A 25,465-nucleotide genomic window follows, 5' to 3' on the forward strand; every position below is an offset into this window, starting at 1 on the left:
CTTTATTGAGTTTATCTTCCACATTGTCTACCCTATCTTCAATTTCGTCTGTTCGCTCCTCCAAACTGGTTTTCGTCTCTTTCATTTCAAATCTGATAGTTGAACATTCATTAAAGAATTCCTTAGCCAGTTGGCTATTTTCTTTTAAAAGCTTCTCTTCTAAATCAGACACTTTCTTTTCCATGCTTTTCGCGTTTTCTGTAATTGCATTATTCAAGAAACTAAATTGTTCAGAACTTTGGTTATTCAAACAACTAAACCATTTGTTCAAAGTATCGAATTGTTCAGCATTCTGTGTTAACAGTAATTGCAACATAGCGGACATATCTAATTCTTCAACCTTTCCTTCCGATTTATTACCTGCCATTTCTGTACTAGCACTTGCTTGAACACTTTCGATAGACTTTTTATCCCCCTGCTGTTTTTGTTCCAACTTGTCTGTCATGGTCATTTTTAATCGAATTAAGAAACTCTTGCTCCGACAAAACGCCCAAAATGTCAACAATACAAATAACTTAATAGGTGTACTTATCTCGTTTTTCCGCATGGTCCCACGTCCGTTATTATTTACTTTTCTTATTCTTGTTGGGTTGTTACTTCCATTTGTCAGTAGATTATATTTCCTTTCATTTAGATCGTTTTCCTCTTCTTTCTAATACATTATTAGTCCATACCTGTTAACATAAAACTAGTATCAGTCCAATAATGCAATGGATCCAGGACAAGAGCCCCCAATTGTAATGTACCCTCTTTCGTCCGGGGTGAAAATCAAATATCAAGCGACAAACTTTCAATTCATTTAAGTGCTATTTCAAACCCTGAGATTATGATGATCAATTGACGACACCCCGCCAGCTTGGGTGGTCTCTATCTACAACAGATGATGGTAAGCTTAATATTTAGACAAAAGAATGGTACATCTTTGTGTGCTAATGAAAACTGGTACTCGCTTTTTGTTTTACTAGTGATTCTTCATTTTTATTAATTTAACTTTTTCACAATAATTTCCATCTTCATATCACATACTATTTATAGATACTCTCTATATAAGACGACAGAGTTCCTTCCGTACTCCCATCAACAGTCCACCTCATCAAACCACAACAGTCCAACTAACTCACTCCACCAGTCACCTTAACAATGTCCGACTCTCTACCTTTCATGCACGAATGTCTTTGGCTCACACTGGTGCCAGCATATTCTCCAGAAATAAATAAAGTTCACATTATAGAATAATATAATAAAAAAGATTTGGGCAAAATTAAATACTACATACAATAATATTAAATTAAAAAAATCATAGAAATGAAATTGGAGCACTGACCCTGCAAGGGCAGATGCGACTATAAGGGTGGTATCACACTCTTCAGTAGTCCGTTACATTACATGTTTCACTGCAACTGATATTGCAATTTCATTATTCTCTCCAAAAACTGGTCTTTTACTGCTCCTTTTCCATGAATGTACAGTTCCATTGGTGAAGAATTGTTGAGTAACCTGACAAAAAGAAGCGCATATTGCGTCCTGTTTGGAATGCATACCTTAAGAGCTGTGGACACTTGTTCAGTAGAAGTGACGTATTTCACAGTGTCAGAGATGAGCAAGTGCTCATAGCTCTTAAGATATCAATTATAGAACCCATGTTTACTAGACTTTTTTCTTTGTTTTGCTCCATACTACCGTCTGAATGTTTCCTACCCTACAATCTTAGCAGAAGTATATCTATTCCACTGTATATCGTGCCAGTATTTCACTGTCAGAGGTATCAGAACGATTGTCGGTTATAACTTGAGAGGCAATCATTTCTGGACCATGGTCCATTAGATCAAATTGATACATTTACACTGTCTGTTTACTGCTTGCATAAGTTGGTGAAGAATTCGCATAGGAAAAATATTTTTTTGCAGGTAGCACAACTAACAACTGAGTACCTGGATTCCCTAAAGATCGGCACCATACCGTCCTGACCTAGTATCATGTGATTTTTGTTTTGTTTCAAAAATTAAAGTTAAGATTTATGAAATCACTTTTTTGTCATCATATGAAGCACTGGAACATTATAAAAACCTGTCTTCCAAAATACCCCAGGAAGAATGGCAGCATATCTTTAAGGACTGGTTTTATTGAATGCATAAATGTATTGATATCAAAGGGAATATTTTGAAAAAACAGTAAAATCGTTTATTTTTTTAAAACTAATTCTGTTCAGTTTTCTAAAGATTTTCAGTATCACCTTCAAAGTCTGATGGCCATGCACATAGAGTCATTTAAGCAGTCATTCATCCTATGGTTCATGTACTAGAGGAAAGGGAAAGACTGTAATATGTAGTACATTTAGAAGTACCCTCTGCCATACATTTTATGGTGATCCACAGAGTATGGATATAGATGTAGAAGAAAGGGGACCATCTCTGGCCCCATTAGTTTCTTCATACTTTAAATGGCGTTGTAATTCCTCATCTGGTGTTACCACTGGAGTGTCACTTTCATTATCAACTACCAGTCTTTTTGATTCATCTCTTGAACTATACAAGCCTTTTAAAAAAGTCTTTGAACACTTGTACAATTTTCTCTACAGTGCCATCTGCAACTGGTAGTACGTAGTGCCTCTGCAACATTTATTTTTGTTTTCTTTCCTTCATAATTTTATTTTTTAATATTACTTAAACTTCTGCATTAGTAATATCAATCATTATAGCAAAGATCAATTGACAGAATGTGAAGGTGAATTTACACAGCACAATGTTCTCTTATATGTACTTTTTCTGTAACTGTGTATATTTTTGATTCCTATTTTCACCTGCATTTGCTTCAAGCTTTAGAACTTTTGACCTGCTGGGAACTTCTATTTCATTCATTGCTGGTATTTCCATCTGTTCATTGGACTGACAAGTTTGTGAAAGCCCCTAGACTGAAACATATGTAGTGACCTAGCGAAACATGCATTTTATGTGCACCCATTTTGTGTGATTATTATGTCGTCCTCTGTTTATGTATATATTCTGATACATGGCAAAAATTAGATTATGTCTAATAAACTTGTATATTCTGCAGGGTGCACGTAAATCACGCCCAGCTATTGTACCTGGTGGGAGGCGTCATGGAAATTCAGGAGTGGCTGTTGGTGCAAAGCTGCTGCTGAAACCTGATGATCAGCTGGAACTCACAGATGAGGTAATGTTCAATTTTGTTGAATTTGATTCAGTTATTAAGTAAAAGTAAGTAGGGGAAGTGCAGTAGCAGATGGATGTTTGCATGAAGAATGATTGGATGAGATAAAGAGCTGCCAACATCATTGTTAAAGACAGCTTTCACAATTGATAATAAAGTTATGGCATGTAAGAATTTATTGAAAAACTTCTCTTTGTTTAATGACAACTTGTGTACTTGAAGATTTGTTTCCTATATATATTTTTGGTGTTGAGCATTGCTAGAGTTTCCAGAACTGCTCCAGGGCAGAATGTTCGTCTAGGCTGTTTTGTGGCAGAAGGAATGCCAAATATTTGACAAATTTAAGACAACCTTAGATTAAGAAAATGATAGGCTCATCTGATACTGTCCACCATTCCATATCCACAGTTTCTGTAACTGGCAGCAAATGTTCGTCTAGGCTGTTTTGTGGCAGAAGGAATGCCAAATATTTGACAAATTTAAGACAACCTTAGATGAAGAAAATGATAGGCTCATCTGATACTGTCCACCATTCCATATCCACAGTTTCTGTAACTGTCAGCAAAATAAGTTATAAAATGAAAAAGTCTATCACGCATTCCACCTGTCACGCAGTGGCAATAAAATAGTTGGATGTCAGTGCATCCAGGGGAGACACATTCAGAGATGCTGGGTATTGTGTATGACTGTTCAAAACAAGTGTTTCAGTCATTTGAAGTGGCTGTGTTGCAGACCTCCAGAGTGGCATGTGTTGGAAGCTTTGGGATGGGCCCTCCAGTACCGTGGCGAATGCAGAGTCAAGAATACTTGTTCGACAACGAAACTATTCAACGCTTCCATTCGGGAGATTGAGGTGCCAACTACAGTAGTTAGAAGCTGTGAGTGACATATGCTGAGGCAATGGAATGCTGTGGCATTTTAACAGTGGCTGACGACAATGGTGCCCTAGCAGATGCAAGTCGGGTGTCAGCTCCACAGTGCACAGAGAGTGTTTGCTGCTGGTGTAGCATGCTACTGCAGGTGACCTAAGCTGGCTGGCAGGAGTCTGCAGACACCCCAAGTTGAACTCAGGACACTCAGAAACTGGCTGGATTGTCAAGTGATGGCACCTACTGGGCAAGCGTGCCTCAGTGCATTCAGTTCAAAGCCCAGAACTGCAGCCAGCTGACAGCTTATAGTTGAGCGGCTTTGTTCACTTGATGATTCTGATCTAGGCAGCTGTAATAGCTCATCTGCACATTCAAATGATGGCTGGTGTGGAGACAGTGCCAGTTGAAACCACGAAGCTGATGGAATGATTGTAATGTCTGAGATGGTAGCATGTATGAGGGAAAAGTTTCTGACTCACAGGAGGTTTGAGGTTTGTCTAGAAAGTAATGCATTGCTTTTTTTTTCAATTATTGCTCGTGTAGGTTCAACAACTTAAAATTCTTTGAACTATGACCCTTCTGCATAAATACATTTTTGCCAGTGTGATTTCCATGCATTTTAAGATTTCTGGAACTCATCAGTCACAATGCTCTCCAGGGAAGCCGTTGAAGTATATTCCACATTGTCCACTGACTTGAAATGCTTTCCTTTGATGTCTGTTTTCAGCTGAGTAAACAAGAAAAAGTCCATCAGGGCCAGGTCAGGAGTGTGGGGTGGCTGTGTCAAGACTGTGGGGCGGCTGTGGCATTGTGTTCACACTGATACGGGTCAGGTAGCCATGAAGAAGAGGCAGTGTGAGCCAGTGCATTGTCCTGGTGCAGTTACCAAGATGAACAAACTCCTTTTGGATGTGGATGACCCTGTGATTCAGTGACTGGAGCACTGCTTTGTGAAATAAAGCTTACTTGAAGAGCTGATGCAGATGACGGTTATTTTCTCATGGGACTTCCTGACTGATGTCTTTCGGGAAAATTCAGCCACTATGTATTTAGAGGGCCTGATGATGATGAAGTGTATTGTCAAAACTGGTTCCCAGTAAGTTGATAATGAAATTAAAATGATCGTAGTGTTAAAAATTGTAATAAGTAGTGATGTCCTGTGGATATCCTCTCACTCTCTGCTCCTTAGAAATAGTTCCATTTTGTATGTCCCCACAACAGTTTGGATCACCCTGCAGGGACACAGTTCTTCTGCTGCCATCGATGTATGAGTCTTCCTATCTAGCATAAATGGTGGATCTTACTTTGTTCTGAAATGTAAATGTGTCCCTAAGTCTCCCATTTCATTGAATAGGAGTGTACTGCACAGCACATGTATCTACTTTCTCTCTTCTCTGTGCCTGTCTGTTAATATTAGCATGTTTGGCAAAGTATGTGCAGACTGCATAGGAGTTATTTGCTCACTTTTGCTTGTAACTTTTCCATTCTTACCCCTCTGCTGGTAATGGTGGTAAAGCCCTGGCATGCTCTGGAAGGGTCGAATATGGCCAGTGTGACTGACTATTGTTTGATTAGGGTGCTGTTAACGTCACACTTACTGGTGGGGTCATTGCAACCACTTAGTAAGCATCTTGTACTTTGTGCCATACTGTCTATGAGGTTTATACAAAATTCCACACTGATACACAGTTTTCCCTCACTCTGTGTTTCACCATTTCACCTTGTACATTGATAGACTTATATACTCATGAATTTTTGAGTTGTATGCAGCCACTACATAAGATAATGGCATATTCCAGTCGTTATGATGACTGTTGACATAGTGATTTAACATCTTCCCTATCTTCTATGAATGTGTTCTGTTTTGCTGTTTCTGTGTGGGTGTAACATACTTGCTTTTATTTTATGAATTTGCAACAAATCACAAAGCTGCTTTACCAGTTCTGATTTGAAGTTTGTACCATGATTTGTAATCAGTGCCCCTGGAGTGATAAACTTTAATAGGCAATTTATTAACCACAACATGTGCCACTGTGTCAGCTTGTTGATCAAAATAGCTATTATTTCTTGGCAGTACGAAAAGTGATCTTTACTGTAAACACATTGAGGTTCCCAGCTGATGTCTGTCTAAAAGGACCTAAGATGTCCAGACTGAACTTCACAAATGCTTTGCTGATGCTAATAATCTCTGCAGTAGAGCACATTGAAGACTTAATTTGGTTTGTTGTGTGCTTGGTATTTAGTTCATTACAAAGTATTACACGTCCGTTTATATGATCGCTGCTGATATTGTTCAGATAAACATAGTTCTGTTGTTTTACAATTCCTATGCTGTGTTTATACCTAGTCCTCTACCTGTTTTAACACTTCATTTTGCAACATAGCTTTTGTCACGATACAAGGTCGGAGTTTTGTTTGTTTATGTAACAGACTGTTATGCACTTCAAGTTGTTGCTTTATTCAGTAGATCAGTGAGCAGCCATGCTGTTTCTGCAGATTTTGGTTCAGACTTTCAGTAATAATTTGCCAGGCATGAAAGACTGCAACTCTTTTTCCATACACACTAGTAGAAAATTCTGTACTGCTTTTATTACTCTTGAGGTCCATTTGGAGTCCCTTGTGACTAATTACATTTATAAACACCATACTTCTTCCAGATAACCCACATTTTAAACTGATTATCAAACGCACCTTTCTGCAACTGCTTGAACACTTTCCTTGGCCACAGTACATGCTGTTTCATGTTATTTGCAAATACTATTATGTAATCTAAATACACCATGCATTGTCTGGCTTTCAATCTTCACAACAGTCTATTAAGAGGCGTTGAAATGTGACAGCTGCAAATGGTGTATGCCAGAACTGTCCTAACAGGAACATAAGTGCTGTCTTTTGCTGATCCTATTATATATAGTAGAAAAATATCTACATTGCCCCAGATTATTCAAGGTTTCCATTACATTCTGGACTGATAAGCATCTCTAATCATACACTTCTTAAAATACCTATAGTCACAGCAAAAGTGGATGTCTTTGTTCCATTTATGAGCACCTGGAGACATTTTTCCAAGAGAAGACAAAATTTTGAAACTCCCATTTTTTACCTGTTCTGTCTCCACAGCTCTGTGCCCTCGTGTGGGGCACCTGGACTAAGTTCCCAGTACTGCCTTGGATTTTTCCTTTGTGTGAGGACTGGATTGTGGTGCACTCAATCTCATGATGCCAATTGAAGAGCTGCCAGACTGAGAGATAGTGGCTCCAGGTTGGAACATCGACAGCAGCCAGGGGTGAGGTGTGCTGACCCCATGCCCTTCAATCCTGCATCCAATGATGCATGACTGAGCAGGACACTGTGGTGGTGGTGGTGGTTAGTGTTTAACGTCCCGTCGACAACGAGGTCATTAGAGACGGAGCGCAAGCTCAGGTTAGGGAAGGATTGGGAAGGAAATCGGCCGTGCCCTTTCAAAGGAACCATCCCGGCATTTGCCTGAAACGATTTAGGGAAATCATGGAAAACCTAAATCAGGATGGCCGGAGACAGGATTGAACCGTCGTGCTCCCGAATGCGAGTCCAGTGTGCTAACCACTGCGCCACCTCGCTCGGTGCAGGACACTGTGGTTGGTTGACTACCGTGTATTCTTTAGGGTCTGATTGCAGGTTTCCTTTCTTTTCCCTATTTTTTACATTTAAATGATTTGTTGAGTTTGAAAATGTATTGGCTCACATGAACTATATTTGACAAAAAGTACACAAAATTTGTTGCACTTAAAATGGTTGTTAGTGATCCAGTTACTGTTTTTAACATGAGTTACTTTGATATCCAGCCAGTAAGTGTATTCAACTGAATATGCAAAGTACATCTTTTTATGTTATAAATATGAGTGGTACCGTTTTGATTCAGTGATCTAAAGTTTTATCCTCATCTGAGTAAATCCAGTGTAATCAGTGAGCTATGAAATAAAGCCAGGAAATATTTACTAAAATATATTTATAGGCCCATAATGGAAATGAAAATGAAACACCTGAAACAGAAAAAAGCGAGAACAATAGAGAAAATCCTGTTGAATATTGACAAAAATAGACAACATTAATACTTCTCAAAGTGGGGGAACAGGTGTAAACTTTGAAAGAAGACAGATTTTGTATCATGTACTACACTCTCTCCACTTACAAAACAAATCTCACACTGGGGGACTTATTTCATCACTATCATTCTTCGCATTTTTTATGTTGACTGGCATAACTAACATTGAACAAAAAAATGTGTATAAAACTACATTTTTTGGCTTGGTGATGTAAAGTGTAGACTAGGGCCTATAATTGATTATTTGAACATGAGGTATCTTCCAAAACCAAATCTCAAATTGGCCAGCAGAATTGACTTTTTTAACAGCCTAGGACTGAACCAAGTAAATATTTACATCTCGAGGTTGTCAGACAATTGTGCAGTCATACCAACTGAATAGCAGAATTGGTAGCTCTGTGACTGCAAATAGTGCTGTGTTATATCCTGTAGGAGTAAGGAGGTTTCAGTTCCTGGTGAGGATATCTTTTCAACCTTGAAATTTTACATTTTTTCCTTTTCTTCTAGTGTATAAATAGGATTTTCTGTTTGGACTGAAGCATTTGGACTTGTGTGTAAAGCACAAGCAAATGTATTCTTTAGATTCTACTGCAGTCATTCTGCTGTGAAAAACTGAATGTAGGATTTGCAAGCCCATCATGGTTCTTCTTTGTCCATTGGTGAACAATAAACTATTGTTGCGATTCCACTGCACAACCCAAGGAGAGGGGTTGTTCTTGAAGAAGCTGATGATGGATGATGGATCGGTTTGCACTTCTGCTTTGTTTATGTTGTGCTAGGAATCTGCACAACAGGAGTTGTACTGGTCCCTTCTTGCTCCTCAGTATGGGCTGCACAAGGGAGAGACAAAGGGAAGATTGAAAACACTATTTCATCACTTTGCTGTAAAAAATTGCATCCATTGTGACTGCAAAATAGTGCCGAAACTGGTACCGTACCAGCATGTTTCCTCATGAATATCATAAAAACCTAAGAAATCCCATAAATATAGTCATAGCTCAAGTCATGGTACTTCCCATTGTACCAGGAAATCATAATCTGCAAATTAGTAACATCGAAGATGCTAGAAATTTGAGAGAATTTTGTAACGAATAAAAAGCCCACACCTAGGTTCCAGGAGAGGGCAAGTGACTCCCCCACCCCTCTCCTGTGGTTCTGGTCCATCTACACTTGGGATGATCATCACTGGCACTCCCCAGGGACTGGTACTTTCCTCAATAATACCTGCTTATGGGTGTTGTTTGATAAGTTGTTCTGTCACTGGTTCCAGGTGATGTAGTTTACCGTACACTTTATTATACATAGTCAGTTCATTCCCGGTTGAAACTGTCTCACAGGGTCACTGGCAATGACCCAAAAGGATTAAAAAGATCCTCATAATCTAACAATAACTGCTCTGTCACTATTTTCTGTGCTCCTTCCAAGTCTACTACTTTCTCCCATAAACTGACAGCTTACTTAAGCTTAGGACCTGAATTTGTTCTGTCTAAGTGGCCCTCCTAAAAGAACTCAGAATTAGGGACCATTAACCCTTTGGACAGCTCCATGTCTTTGGTCCCAAAATTATCTAAACTGACGGGTGCCACCTGCTCATCATCTAAGTGCTGCATGTGAACAACACTTCTGTGTATGAAATATTATGCTTAATGTATTTTTTCTCATTTTCTTCTAATGGATCCACTATATACATTCTGAGGATTCTCAATACATAACAGAAAGGTGTTTAGAATGCAAAAAAGAGCTCTAAGAATAGTTTGTGGATTTAAGAAGATGGAGTCCTGCAAATCTCATTTTTCCGATCTTGGTGTTCTGAATGTTCCAAGCTTGTTCATCTATGAAACTATCTTGTTCTCTAGGAACTACCTCTTGAAAACAGGCAAACTACTACAAAAGAAAAATGTACACAACTGTTGTACCAGAGGGAAATCACTCACCAATAATATCACAGAACTACATCATATCAGAGAAGCATAATTAACATTGGTGTAATAATACACAATAAGATACCAGAGGAAATCAAAATTGCTGTGTATCCAAAATTTAAAATTGAACGAAAAGCATTCCTAACAAAGCATTGTTTCTATTCCATAAAAGAATTTCTGAGTATATAACAAAAAAAGTTACTTAAAATTAAAGTGTAAGAATATGTACCTAATTTTAATTTGCTGCTATTTGCTAATGGTATGTATTACTTCAACTTTTCATTGACCTGTCCAATATCAATTGTGCAATTTGTGCTGTATGATATAACTGTACCAATAAAAAATCAGTCAGTCAATACAATACTTTTACTGGAAGATTGGTTTCTACAGTAACCCACACCAGTTTTCTGGTACATTGCAGTACATTAGCACACAAACGTTGCACCAGGGATATATCTCGTGATGGCATGGCACTGTCAGTGGTTTACACCAGATTGAGTGATGTCCCATTAAGTTCTACCATGTGCTGATCAAGGTCAATTTTATATGGTGTTCAAGCAAGAAATGTAGCCCTAACATTGAGCAGTAACCATTGCCTAATTTAGGCATAACTTCCATTGAACCCCAGAAATTTTTGTTGCCCAACTCAGAATCTCAGTACTGGTGAACCAGCAAACACACATCATTTCCACCCACTCCACTCAATCTACATTGTGGTGGGCCCAACCTTCTTTTCCTCATGGGGACCAAACTTGTCATGGATACCTGCATTCTCACGTCCAACAAAAGTGTATGCTTCCCGCCGTCCAGTAAGCTATCTAAACATTTTCCTGTGTTTATATTCACTGGGAGCACTGTGTGGAATCTCTAGAGACCCTGTTATCATTTAATGGGGAATTATTATTCCCACCTCATTCCCATCTCTCATGCTCCCACATTAGGCTTTTGGATGTAATCCCACTCCGGACACCTTATTGGCACTACATTTCTTACTGTGCAGTTCCTGGTCCATCTGTCCACATATGTAACATGTGAAACTCCTGCAGTGAAAATTCCATTTCTATCCTCAACTTGGATCACCACATCTATATCTTCTAATGCTGTTGGACCCACTGTGGCTTCAGATAAATTCTTAGAGAACTTTGCCTGTATTTCTATTGACACACCAGACAGAAACCCCACAAAAATGCATTTAATGCCCTCTGTTCTGCCTTTTAACAGGATGGCCATACTGGTATCATTGCCACCTGTCAGCTCTTATGTGTTGACATTTAGCTTACTAACTCTGTACACAAACTTTGAATTCACTCCCCTTGCTTTTGTGATACATTGTTCAATTATTTCCAATAATACCCACAACAATTCTTTATTCTGTGCCGAGACCACCCTCAGAATTTCAAATATGGGCATATTCCTTAACTGCTCGTGATACGTTGCAAATGTGTGGGAAGCTGTGGGATGTGTTCTCTGGTACCACAAATGAGTCCAGAATCGACAATGCTTACTCAACAACACCATTCTTTTCTGCAGACTAGGTGCTGACCATAGTGGCTAGTAGCAGCTGTTGATATAGTGGGATGCTATGGCAGCATAAAATTGGGTAACAATGGTGGTGATCTTTCTGATGCAGTGAGGCTCTGCAATTGGGCCAGTGCATACTGCACACAGCCCGAGATGACTGAAAGAAAAGTGCAGGTGGCTGAAGTTAAAACCAGGACCCTCAGAGACTGGTTGGAATGTCAGGTGACGGCACCCTCTAGGTGAGTGCATCTCCAGTTTATATCCCAGAACCGTGAGGGTCAGGTGATGGCTCATAGTCCTGAGGCTTCATGTAGCTGGTGATGCTGCTTGATCTAGTTGTAATAGCTTAGCTGCTCGTTCAATTGATGACTGAAATGGAGACTGTGCCAGTTGAATTTACAGAGCTGATGGAATGATGCTAATGGCTGATCTGGTAGCATATCTACTCGTTTCAGTTAGGGGTGTTGTGTTAGAAGCTAGGTTCCTGTCACATAGTTGGCTGTGGAAACCCTGCTTTGTGCTATAACATGCTAATGATAGAATGCCACATTGCAAAATTATTCAGTGGCTGAACCCACAAACTCATTTGTCGTTTGTGATGATCTGGATGCAGTAAGTGCCTTCTCTGCATGATTTATTTATTTATTTATTTATTATTTGTCCCATAGATCAAATCAGTACAATGGCTTGTACAACTGATATGGGATAAGTCAATACAAATATACAGTTTACAGGAGTGTAAAACAGTAAACAAGAACACAGAAGAACGATTATTTTACATTACTTACAAAATTATGTTACTTAAAGTTACAGCTTTACAGAGAATTGTTACATGATGTGACAAAATTGACTTAACAACATTCAGCTTTGATACATTATCATGCACTAAGACAATTTTGATTCCAAATATTCCTGGATGGTATAAAAGCAGTCTTTTATTAAAAGAGACTTCACTGTCTGTTTGAATTTATTTATTTCTTGGATTTTTTGTATAAAAGTTGGAAGATGATTATATAATTTTATTCCCATACACTTGACACTGTCACTGTACAGTTTTGTTGAGTGGGTAAGTATTCTTAGAGAGGTTTTTGATCTTGTGTCATAATCGTGGTAATCCATATTTTTGCTAATTTTGTTGATACTTTTTTTGGTAAAGAATAATAATTCTAGTATGTATTGGCATGGGAGGGGCAAAATATTTAGTTTCTTAAATAATGGTTTACAAGTGTCTCTTTGTTTTTTGAACATAATTGTTCTGACTATCTTCTTCTGCAGTTTGAATATCTTAATTGATTCAGAATTTTGGCCCCAGAAGATGATTCCGTAGCTAAGTACAGAGTGAAAGAGTGCATATTACATTGTGGTTAGGGTACTTGTGTTAGTGACATTCCTTATTGATCTAATCATGAAGCATACTTTACTAAGTTTTGTGCTGGTAACATCAATGTGCCTTTTCCATGTGAGCTTTTCAGTAATAGTGACGCCCAAAAATTTTATTTCATTTTCAAGTTTAACATTATTTTTTTCCAGTGATATAGTTGGTAGTAATGGATTTCTGTTTTGGGCCGTGTGGAAGGTTATTCCAATTGTCTTTTTTGCATTTAGCAGCAGCCTGTTACTTTGAAGCCATCAACTTATTTGATCTGTGGTCCTATCTATATGAGATTGGAGAATTTGTTCGGGTGCAGATATGAGTATAGAGGTGTCATCAGCAAACAAAAGGGTTTTTGTGTTTGGTAGGCTGTGAGGAAGGTCATTTATGTAAAGTAAGAACAGCAAGGGGCCCAGGACAGAGCCTTGGGGAACACCTTGCTTTATGGTATGCATGGAGGAATGTACAGTGCTAGCTGTACCTGAGAGCTTAGTTTCATTTAATTCGACATGATAGTAATGGGAATACTATCGATGATGTTGCTGCTACAGCAGAGTTGCTAAACACAGCCTTTCAAAATTCCTTCACCCAAAAGACGAAGCAAATATTCCAGAATTTTAATCGAGAACAGCAGCCAACATGAATAAGTTGGAAGTCAGAGTCGCAAAGCAACTTAAATCACTAAATAAAAGCGTCTTCTAGTGCAGACTGTGTGCCAATTAGGTTCCTTTCATAGTATGCTGAAGCAATAGTTCTGCACTTATAGTCATATACAACTGCTTGCTCAATGAAAAATCCATACCCAAAGACTGGGAAGTTGCATATGTCACACCAGTATTCAAGAAAGGCAATAGGAGTAATCCACCAAATTACTAGCCCTTATCATTAACTTTGATATGCAGCAGGATTTTAGAACATATATTGTGTATGAACATTATGAATTACCTTGAAGATGACAATCTATTAGCACATAGTCAACACGGATTTAGAAAACATTGTTCTTGTGAAACACAACTGGCTCTTTGCTCACACAAAGTGTTGAGTGCTTTTGACAAAGGATTTCAGATTGATTCCCTGCTTCTAGATTTTCAGAAGATTTTTGACTCCATACCTCACAAGCAGCTTCTAATCAAATTTTGTGCCTATGGAATACCATCTCAGTTACGTAACTGGATTCATGATTTCTTTCCAGAGAGGTCACAGTTCATAGCAATGGAAGAAAGGTCGTTGAGTAATGCAGAAATGATTTCTGGTGTTCTCCAAGGTAATGTTATAGGTGCTCTGTTGTTCCTTACCTATATAAATGATTTAGGAGACAATATGAGCAGCTGTCTTATGTTGTTTGCAGATGATGCTCTCGTTTATCATCTGGTAAAGTTATCAGAAGATCAAAACGAATTGAAAAATGATTTATATAACATACCTGGATGGTGCGAAAATTGACAATTGACACTAAATAATGAACAGTATGAGGTCATCCACATTAGTGATAAAAGGAATCTGTTAATCTTTGGTTACATGTTAAATCAGTCAAATCTGAAGGCCATAAATTCAACTGAATACCTAGTAATTACAATTACGAACAACTTAAACTGGAAAGAGCACATAGAAAATGTTGTGGGGAAGCCAAACCAAAGGCTGCATTTTATTGGCAGAATACTTAGAAGATGCAACAGATCTACTAAAGAGACTGCCTACACTCTGCTTGTCCATCCTGTTTTGGAGTACTGCTGTGCATTGTGGAATACATACTATATAGGATTAATGGAGTACGCTAAGAAAATTCAAAGAAAGACAGCTTATTTTGTATTATTGAGAAATGGGGAAAGAGACTCATGGAGACGATACAGGATTGGTGGTGGAAGTCATTAAAACAAGAGCTTTCTTATTGTGGCACGATCTTCTCACAAAATTTCGATCACCGACCATTTCCTCCAAGTGCGAAAATATTTTGTTGATACCAACCTACATACGGAGAAATGATCATCATAATAAAATACAGGAAATCAGTTGTTGCATTGAAAGACATAGGTATTTATTTTTGCCACGCACTGTTCAAGAGTGGAATACCAGAGAATTATTGTGAAGGTGGTTCAATGAACACTCTGCCGGGCAATTAAGTGTTATTTGCAGAATAGCCATTTAGATGTAGATGTAGATATCTGAGGCTGATGCCATGACACAAGAAAGTACTGAAATTTCCTTCAAGAAATCCTAATCTTCAACAAAATATATATAAGACACATAAGCTACATGCAAAACTAATGGTTGTACAGTTTTGTCTTACTCGTCATAGAGACTGTGGTCACATTCAGTAATTTCCAAATCTTCTCTACAGCACTGGCACTAATTGTTTTATTTTTCACCTCTACAACTTTCCACTAATGTGATAGTGTTTCAGATCTTACCTATAAAGGAGCTTGGAAACTCATATTTTTGAATGTTTGTGACTCTGTGCTACAGTTTTTTATACTTTCATTAGTGTTACACATGCATTTCATGTTGCTTTCTCCTTACAACAGCTGTATTCCCTGTCTAGGGTGTAAGTGACTCCAGTCACCCCTTCCATCTCCTGTTTTCCAGAATTCCATAATCAATTCTTCTAACCTCCCTGAAGAAGGAACATATGGTTCTGTAATTTAGCAGAGTTATTCTATTTTAAGTGTGTGTTGAGACAGTACTGGAAGTTCTGCTTCCAGAAGGTAAGCCTTCCAAACTCTTTGCAGTTTTAATAATTTTCATCTCAAAAATAACTTCGTGAGTTCATAACAGTGGATGTGTAAGAAGAATTCTAAATATTCTCTCTCACCAAGTCTCTGATTTAACTTTATCATTAATATTTCTATCAATTTGCCATTGATGACTTAGTGTGACGTGATTATTACAAGTACAGTGGATTTGTTGACAATGACCTTTAATTGTTTAATAGTTGGTATTTTATTTCAATAACAGTAAGTACCTCTCCACATTGCTGGAACAGTGAAAGGAGAAGCCCTGTGATAATTTATTCTAGGACATCAAAAGAACTTATTAATCACCTATGAAATAGCTGTTCCAGAATGTATGTAACAATTGTATATGTGTTTATATATTTATTTAGGAAACCATTTACTTACATTATGCAAAATTAAATTGGACTTTTGTAATGTATCCTCATGAGCAATTACTTAGAGACAACAATCAAGTAATGTGTTGCTTCTCCTTTCATGCTCACTGTGGTAGTGAAACATTGTGGCGCAGATTCCACAATATGTGGAGTACATTAGCCAGCCACTCTGATCCATGGCCTCTCTGTTATCACTACCAAGTGTTTGGGACATGTCAGAATGAAGTCACAGCATACATATATCTATCGCATGATTGGATCACAGATGTGACCAATATGATTTAGGTCAGGTGATCTGGAAAAAGTGGGTGTGAGTGCACAGAAGACTGTCATGTCCATGGAATGATTTTCAACACATTTTATTACAGCTCAGGAGCAATGACATATTCAGGCATTGTCATCCTTGTGTACCCAATATTAACCAGACTCATCAATCTAGGTGACGTTTTTCAATGGCTTCTGTATCCCATACTGAGGAGGTGGTCCTAGATGGTGTGGCTCGTGTGCAGGTTATTGTTTTCCATCATTGGACTGGATAGGGATGTACTCCACTGTGAGCCATCTGTCCTATGTTACAATGTCAAATAGTCCAATACAGTTGGTGGCTTTGACAAGTTGTTGCCCATGGCAGTGGATTCTGGCGACAGCAGTTTATTCTGTACAGTTACTTGTTGTACACCCTTGATATGGTGGCAAGTGAAAAGTTCAGTGCTTGGACCACCTCTGTACTGGAAAGTTCCATGTGTTAGGCACCCACAGTCTGGCTGTTACAAAGTACTCTGATATTTCACACTTGCCCATTCTGCAATACATTATGATGTCTGTTGGCATCACAGTTGAGTGCTATTCCAAACCGTCACATTGCTGTATCTCCAAAACACTAGCTAGCTGAGATTCAATTGCACATGAGTGTATTGTGTTCTACCATGTCTGTTTCTCATTCATTGTATCAACTTATTTTTCTTACCAGGAACTCAAGGATGAGGTGACCCGTGTTCTAACTTCAAATCACGCACAAATCGTGACAGACCTTGTGGAATACAGCTACAAAGAAGGCCGCTATGTTGTACTTCCATCTACAGGAGCAACCTACATTATGTTCAGAACTGAAGGCACAATTTTACACAAAGATTCAGACGAAGCTCGCCAACAACTGTTTGGAGAAGGTGGAGGGTTTGGTAAGCTATCTTTCCTAAAGTTATATGTAATAAATGGAAATGTTTTATAAAAAGCAATCAATTAGTTATATGGTAGTGTAGATTCCACATTGCTGTATGGTCTCAGAATATTTTCTTGTATCTGCCTTTGAAGAGGGTGACATTGTCAAACAGTGTTAACTGGCTATAAAATCTATTTATTTCTGTCAATCTCTTCGGTGCGTATGTCAGTTTTCTCATAGAATACAATCATATTTGTCCTGAAATTAAAGTTACCACATTCATGTTTTCTATTCATAGTACTGCTTTACTCATTACATGTAGAACTAAGTCAGCAGACATACAGATACCTGAGACAGAGATCAGCTATATACTAAATAAAACTCACTGTAAAATTTCTAGTCATCAAGATGAATAACAAACTGAGATGGAACTGCACTGTAGCTAAGTCCACACACACATGACCACCATCTCCAGCAGCACAAACTGCAACCGGACTGCCAATGGACACAGCAGGGTGTCAGGAAGCTTTGGGGTAGGGAGATGGAGAGGAAAGAAGGGGGTGGGGTGGCCACAGCACAAAAAAGGAGAGGAGCAGGAAAAAGTGTGTGGGAGCACTGGCAGAGGTAGGCACATGAAGATGGTGGGAGACAAGGATAGGGAGAAGTTGACGGGACAGAGGGGGTGAAAACTGTTTTTTAAAGTAAGTAGTAATCTATCTTTTTCTTACATTGTTGTATTCTAACCTGGATTTTCCGTTATTTGATTGTACTAGCTGTTGGTGACAGTGTGACTCGAACCTGTATTTCCCGCCTATTGTGAGCTGTTGCTTTAACAATTAGGCTATCCACACATGCATCCCTGACTGACTTAAACTTCCATATGTCACACCTAGACCATGGTCACCCACACCCACACAATGAGGAATCGAGACCTAAGATGTTATTGTCTGTCACCCACCCCAGCGTGTAGTATTTACTTGCATGTTTGGATGAACAGACATTGTTGATGCTAGACAACCACCCAAAATTACTTTGAAATAAAGTTGCTGAAAGCAGATAACTTGGCTTCAGCTATTTTAGGTATTAATGTACTACCTATTGGTGACATGAAAATTTGAGCCAGGTTGCATCTTGGACCTAGGTTTCCCTCTTATTGTGAGTGGTCACCTTAACCTTTAGGCTATTCATTTACATTTCCAGGACCAACCCAAACTTCCATATGTCACACTGTTTACATTTCTATACCATAGTCTACATTTACCACTAAATGCTTGCAGCTATAGCGCCATTCCTCATAGTCTCATCCTCAAGGTAAATAAAATTGTGAGTATTCAGTGATGAATGTAGGTGACCATGGTCTAGGGATGTAGATGGGTGACGTACGGAAGTTCAGTTCATCGTGGGAAGCTTGAATGGGTAGTCTAATGGTTAAGACAACTGCTCACTATAGGTGGGAAATCTGGGTTTGAGTCCTGATCCATCAAAAATTTTCATATGTGATCAATAGGTAGTACATCTACATCTAATACAGATGGAGCCAAGTTAGTCAAATTCAGTGCATTTATTTTTAATTAATTTTGGATGGCTATAATTAACATTGTCTGTTCATCCAGACATACAAGTAAGCAAAAAATGTTTGTTTTACAGAAATGTGCACTGAAAATATTATGTCATGTTGATAACTACGCATCTTACAAAAGCCTCTTCAGGGATCTTTATATTTTTACACTTATTTGCCAATACATTTACTCCCTAGTGATGTATGTTGTTAACAACAATAGAAATTTGAATGAAATATAAAGAACCATAATACTAGAAATAAAAAGTAACTTTTGTAGAGACAGTGCATCCCTTTTTAGGGGAAATAATGTGTTGTAGTTGTGGTCTTCAGTCCTGAGAATGGTTTGATGCAGCTCTCCATGCTACTCTATCCTGTGCAAGCTTCTTCATCTCCCAGTACCTACTGCAAACTACATCCTTCTGAATCTGCTTAGCGTATTCATCTCTTGGTCTCCCTCTACGATTTTTACCCTCCACGCTGCCCTCCAATACTAAATTGGTGATCCCTCGATATCTCAGAACATATCCTACCAACCGATCCCTTCTTCTAGTCAAGTTGTGCCACAAGCTCCTCTTCTCCCCAATTCTATTCAATACCTCCTCATTAGTTATGTGATCTACCCATCTAATCTTCAGCATTCTTCTGTAGCACCACATTTTGAAAACTTCTATTCTCTTCTTGTCTAAGCTATTTATCATCCATGTTTCACTTCCATACATGGCTACACTCCATACAAATACTTTCAGGAACGACTTTCTGACATTTAAATCCATACTCGATGTTAACAAATTTCTCTTCTTCAGAAACGCTTTCCTTGCCATTGCCAGTCTACATTTTATATCCTCTCATCAGTTATCATCATCAGTTATCATCATCAGTTATTTTGCTCCCCAAATAGCAAAACTCCTTCACTGTGTTTTTACTCATTAAACATGAAACTTTGATTTGCTAACCTGTATGCTGTGTGCATGCCATAAAGGTACTGTTTTCAATTGTAGACAGCACAAACTGTTCAGTGCATACCATGAACTGTGGAATGAAATGGAAAACATTGCAAATTTTCGTGTCATACATTGATATGGAGAACTTTAGCTGTGAATGTATGATGTGCTGATTGCCACATAATTGAATTGATTGCATAGACAATTACAGTATTTATTGTTCTGTTTAAACATCAGACTAATGATTTACAGGACAAGTGACTTGTTTTATTTTCATAGTGTGGATGGATATAGTGCAAAAAGCACTTCACCACAATCATAAATTATAAATCTGAAAACTGTGGATTATGTGTGTGCAATAAACTGTATGAGTTTAAGTTACATCATACAGTAATGGAAATAAGTGTGTGTTACATTAGTTGCTGCATGCAGATACACAAATTAAAATTAATTGTCCAGACATTGAGTGTCCCTGATAGATTTTTAACAGGCACCCCAAATCTAGGAGCTCAGCAAGACAATGCCAGTTACTGGATTACACAGTCAAGGAACATGGATTGTCGTGGCGGACGTCGACAACTCGTTGATAGCATCAGCTGTGTGAAAACTGTTTCCAAGGAACATTGACTCAGAGACACCACTAACTTTGTTGTTCTGATCAGTGATGTAGAAGCTGGATATGCGTAAGCAAGAGTAACTTTTCATGGTGATTAATTTTGCATAATTGTAAACTGTCATATTGCAATGCTGTTTTGATTTCTGTTCAGTAATAATGTACAGAGCAATAGTTAAAACTTGGTTTCAACCATTAAATTATTTCTTTCAATAATTATAATAATTTTGCAGATTCATTAACTTATGACATAATCTGTGTTATTGTAAACAATTGCTATCAATACTAATGATGTAAAAGTTATACAGTTTTATTCCCTTTCATTTGCTTTTAATTGCCAATGCTTCTTTGTTTATATATTTGGTAAGTTTTTTCTGCATTTGCATGTTTTATTTTTTGCATTTGATCTCATAGGAATTATAGTGCTCCACTGAGGGCTTTTGTGTGCCATACATTATCTGCCATTGCATTATTAGAGAGAAACATGTCACAAGTTGTTCAGTTTGTTTAGGAGAATATTTTATCAGTGATAATCTGTTTGATTTGGGATAATGGGTGGCATTCATAATATTATAGTTGATGGGTAATTACTTGCATGTGTGAATGTAATGTTCAGTCTGACTGAAGAAAAGTAGTGTACTCTGGTTCTAGTTAAGTGAAAATTTCTGGGCACGGTAAATTTAGGGGAGACGGATCAGAGTCTTGTCAGTCCATATAATGGAACATGGTTGGTTCTAGCTCAGTCGAGGTTTGAGAGGTGCTGTTTTGGATGATACAGTTACATTTTGTGATACCCTGTGATCTGCTATCACAGCATATGTCGACTGTGTAGTGCCAGGACAGTGTCATTTTAGTGCTGTCCTGACGGAACCTGTTAATTTTCGGATTGATGTTTGAATTTTAGTGGAAAGAGTAATTTGTTTTGATCTGTCTGTATTCATTGAGTATACAAAATGATGATTATAGAGGATGAAAGGGTAGCTTGTTTCCAAATATGGGGAAGTGAACAAAGAGTAGATAAAGATCAGGAAGAGTTACGGAATATGTGGAAAAAGGATTAGCGATTAAATTGGATCCAAATGTCAAAAGAGAAGTAGATAAGAAGGGAGGAGTAGAAAGTATGTTTGAATTGCTGTTAGCAAAAATTAAAGAGGTGCAGGAAGGACTGAGCGTGCACACGAACACGACCGCCAACTCCAGTATCTCAAGACGACATTCCTGCCCAGTATGCTGGAGTTGGCAGTTATGTGTGCTTGTTTATCAACAGCTTTGTACAGGGAATTCGAGGGTACTGGTAAAAGGCAAGACTGAGGACAGTAGTGTGGCAATAATTGAACAGCTAAATTTGGTTTGTTCTTTGTAATTTGAACAAGATAGTGAAGAATTTTGAGTATTTTGTTGCTGTGTATTATAGGAAGAATTTATTGAGGCCTGATAGGTATGTGGAGGACAGTAGTTGAGGAGAGTGATTCCTTTACTGGTAAATATGAATGAAAGAGTAAGAAGTGATAGTTGGATGAAGTCGTGAATTTTGACAGGCAATGACAAGGAAAGGTATTTAGATGATTAGTAAAAGGAAGAAAGAGAAAATGAAAGTAATAGTTACTGAGGAAATAGGGACTGTAAGATGAGAAATAGTGGTGGTAGAAATATGAGATAGAGATAAAGAGAAAAAAGAGATAAATTAAGAGGAAAAGTAAGGAATGTTACAAGTGAAGTTGTTATTAGGGCCTTTTCCAGTATGTAGTCAGGAGAAATGTCTGAACTCAGTAAAAATCAAACAATGGAAACTCCAGATAAGAATATCAATAATGTAGTAAAAGATTGATTGATACTTATTATGTAGATGGGAGTTATCCTTACAACACATTCTACACTCCTGAAATTATCCCAGTCTCTGCCTGTGGTAACATACTGTCCCCACACCATCCACCAAACAGCTTCCACCCCGTCATGTCATCTTCTTCCCATTCTCATCTCCCACCCAGTTTATTTGCAGCCCTCTGCCAATGAATCTGCCTATCTTTCTCTGCTCCTCTCCTTTTTTGTTCCTTTTTTCCCCACCACCCTGCCCTACAAGCTCCTGACACAGCACGTGCTGGCACTCCAGTCCCTGCTCACTCCACTAGACAGCATCTGTCTGTCTGTCTGTCTCTCTGTCTATCTTTTCCTACATTGTAGAATTCAGTTAAAGCGTGGAATAAATACAAAATATGTTTTGTGGGTTGAGCAAACAATGTGAAAAGTAATGATTAATGTAGTGTTGTGCATCATGAGAAACTGAAGAAGGAGTAATTAAAATGACACATGGAAAGTATGCACAGCAAAAACAACAACAACAACAATGTTGTTGCTGTTGTTGTTGTGGTCTTCAGTCCTGAGACTGGTTTGATGCAGCTCTCGATGGTAATCTATCCTGTGCAAACTTCTTCATCTCCCAGAACCCACTGCAACCCACATCCTTCTGAATCTGCTTACTGTAGTCATCTCTTGGTCTCCCTCTACGATTTTTACCTTCTACGCTGCCCTCCAATACTAAGTTGGGGATTCCTTGATGCCTCAGAACATGTACTACCAACCGATCCCTTCTTCTGGTCAAGTTGTGCCACTAACTTCTCTTCTCCCCAATCCTATTCAATACTTCCTCATTAGTTACTGATCTACCCATCTAATCTTCAGCATTCTTCTGTAGCACCACATTTCGAAAGCTTCTATTCTCTTCTTGTTCAAACTATTTATCGTCCATGTTTCACTTCCATACATGGCTACACTCCATACAAATACTTTCCGAAATGACTTCCTGACACTTAAATCTATATTTGATGTTAACAAATTTCTTTTCTTCAGAAACGCTTTCCTTGCCAATGCCAGTCTACATTTTATATCTTCTCTACTTCGACCATCATCAGTTATTTTGCTCCCCAAATAGCAAAACTCCTTTACTACTTTAAGTGTATCATTTCCCAGTCTAATTCCCTCAGCATCACCCGACTTAATTCGACTACATTCCATTATCCTCGTTTTGCTTTTGTTGATGTTCATCTTATATCCTCCTTTAAAGACACTATCCATTCCGTTCAACTGCTCTTCCAAGTCCTTTGCTGTCTCTGACAGAATTACGATGTCATCGGCGAACCTCAAAGTTTTTATCTCTTCTCCATGGATTTTAATACCTACTCCAAATTTTTCTTTTGTTTCCTTTACTGCTTGCTCTATATCCATATTGTATAACATCGGGGAGAGACTACAACCCTGTCTCACTCCCTTCCCAACCACTGCTTCCCTTTCATGTCCCTCGACTCTTATACCTGCCATCTGGTTTCTGTACAAATTGTAAATAGCCTTTCGCTCCCTGTATTTTACCCCTGCCACCTTTAGAATTTTAAAGAGAGTATTCCAGTCAACATTGTCAAAAGCTTTCTCTAAGTCTACAAATGCTAGAAACATAGGTTTGCCCTTCCTTAATCTAGCTTCTAAGATAAGTCGTAGGGTCAGTATTGCCTCACGTGTTCCAACATTTCTAAGGAATCCAAACTGATCTTCCCCCTGTCGGCTTCTACTAGTTTTTCCATTCACCAGTAAAGAATTCGTGTTAGTATTTTGCAGCTGCGACTTGTTAAACTGATAGTTCGGTAATTTCCACATCTGTCAACACCTGCTTTCTTTGCGATTGGAATTATTATATTCTTCTTGAAGTCTGAGGGTATTTCTCCTGTCTCATACATCTTGCTCACCAGATGGTAGAGCTTTGTTAGGACTGGCTCTCCCAAGGCCGTCAGTAGTTCCAATGGAATGTTGTCTACTCCGGGGGCCTTGTTTCGACTCAGGTCTTTCAGTGCTCTGTGAAACTCTACACGCAGTATCGTATCTCCCATTTCGTCTTCATCTACATCCTCTTCCATTTCCATAATATTGTCCTCAAGTACATCGCCCTTGTATAGACCCTCTATATACACCTTCCACCTTTCTGCTTTCCCTTCTTTGCTTAGAACTGGGTTTCCATCTGAGCTCTTGATGTTCTTACAAGTGGTTCTCTTATCTCCAAAGGTCTCTGTAATTTTCCTGTAGGCAGTATCTATCTTACCCCTAGTGAGATAAGCCTCTACATCCTTACATTTGTCCTCTAGCCATCCCTGCTTAGCCATTTTGCACTTCCTGTCGATCTCATTTTTGAGACGTCTGTATTCCTTTTTGCCTGCTTCATTTACTGCATTTTTGTATTTTCTCCTTTCATCAATTAAATTCAATATTTCTTCTGTTACCCAAGGATTTCTACTAGCCCTTGTCTTTTTACCTACTTGATCCTCTACTGCCTTCCCTAATTCATCCCTCAAAGCTACCCATTCTTCTTCTACTGTATTTCTTTCCCCCATTCCTGTCAATTGCTCCCTTATGCTCCCCTTGAAACTCTGTACAACCTCTGGTTCTTTTAGTTTATCCATGTCCCATGTCTTACCATTATATAATCTATCTGATACCTTTTAGTATCTCCAGGCTTCTTCCATGTATACAGCCTTCTTTTATGATTCTTGAACCAAGTGTTAGCTTATGATTAAGTTGTGCTCTGTGTAAAATTCTACCAGGCAGCTTCCTCTTTCATTTCTTTGCCCCAGTCCATATTCATCTACTACGTTTCCTTCTCTCCCTTTTCCTACTACCGAATTCCAGTCACCCATGACTATTAAATTTTCATCTCCCTTCATTATCTGAATAATTTCTTTTATTTGATCATACATTTCTTCAATTTCTTCTTCATCTACAGAGCTAGTTGGCATATAAACTTGTACTACTGTAGTAGGTGTGGGCTTTGTATCTATCTTGGCCACAACAACAATAATAGTAGTAATAATAAAAAGCAACTTAATAATAACCTGAGAATCTAAATAAGACAGTGTTTTGTAATGTTGCCTATAAGTAAATTTGTCCACTATCCATGATCAGAGAGAATGAGTTGACGTTTAGGGTGTTGTTTTCCTTTTAAAAACAAAGAATGTGAATTTGGTTAATGTGGTAGTTAAAGAATGTAGTAGTAGTGATCCAGAAGGTGAAGCCATTTCCAATATTGGTGACTTAATTGAGGGAGTTGATGGAAAGGAAAAATAGAGGAGAGAAAGAGAAGACATGATGAGGAGGAAAAGAAGGTTGA

At 38.3% G+C, this 25,465-nt stretch overlaps 1 protein-coding gene across 1 annotated transcript; it reads left to right on the plus strand.

Annotated features, from left to right (window-relative positions):
* The first annotated feature begins 710 nt into the window (after window positions 1–710).
* LOC126273257 (dynein intermediate chain 2, ciliary-like) lies at window positions 711–25,422 on the plus strand. Its single transcript, XM_049976802.1, has 4 exons — window positions 711–737; window positions 3,055–3,174; window positions 17,016–17,223; window positions 25,334–25,422. Exons 1-4 carry the CDS (start codon window positions 711–713, stop codon window positions 25,420–25,422), a joined length of 444 nt encoding a protein of 147 aa, XP_049832759.1.
* Window positions 25,423–25,465: the final 43 nt, after the last annotated feature.

The sequence above is a fragment of the Schistocerca gregaria genome, chromosome 5, assembly GCF_023897955.1.
Source record: "Schistocerca gregaria isolate iqSchGreg1 chromosome 5, iqSchGreg1.2, whole genome shotgun sequence".
NCBI lineage: Eukaryota > Metazoa > Arthropoda > Insecta > Orthoptera > Acrididae > Schistocerca > Schistocerca gregaria.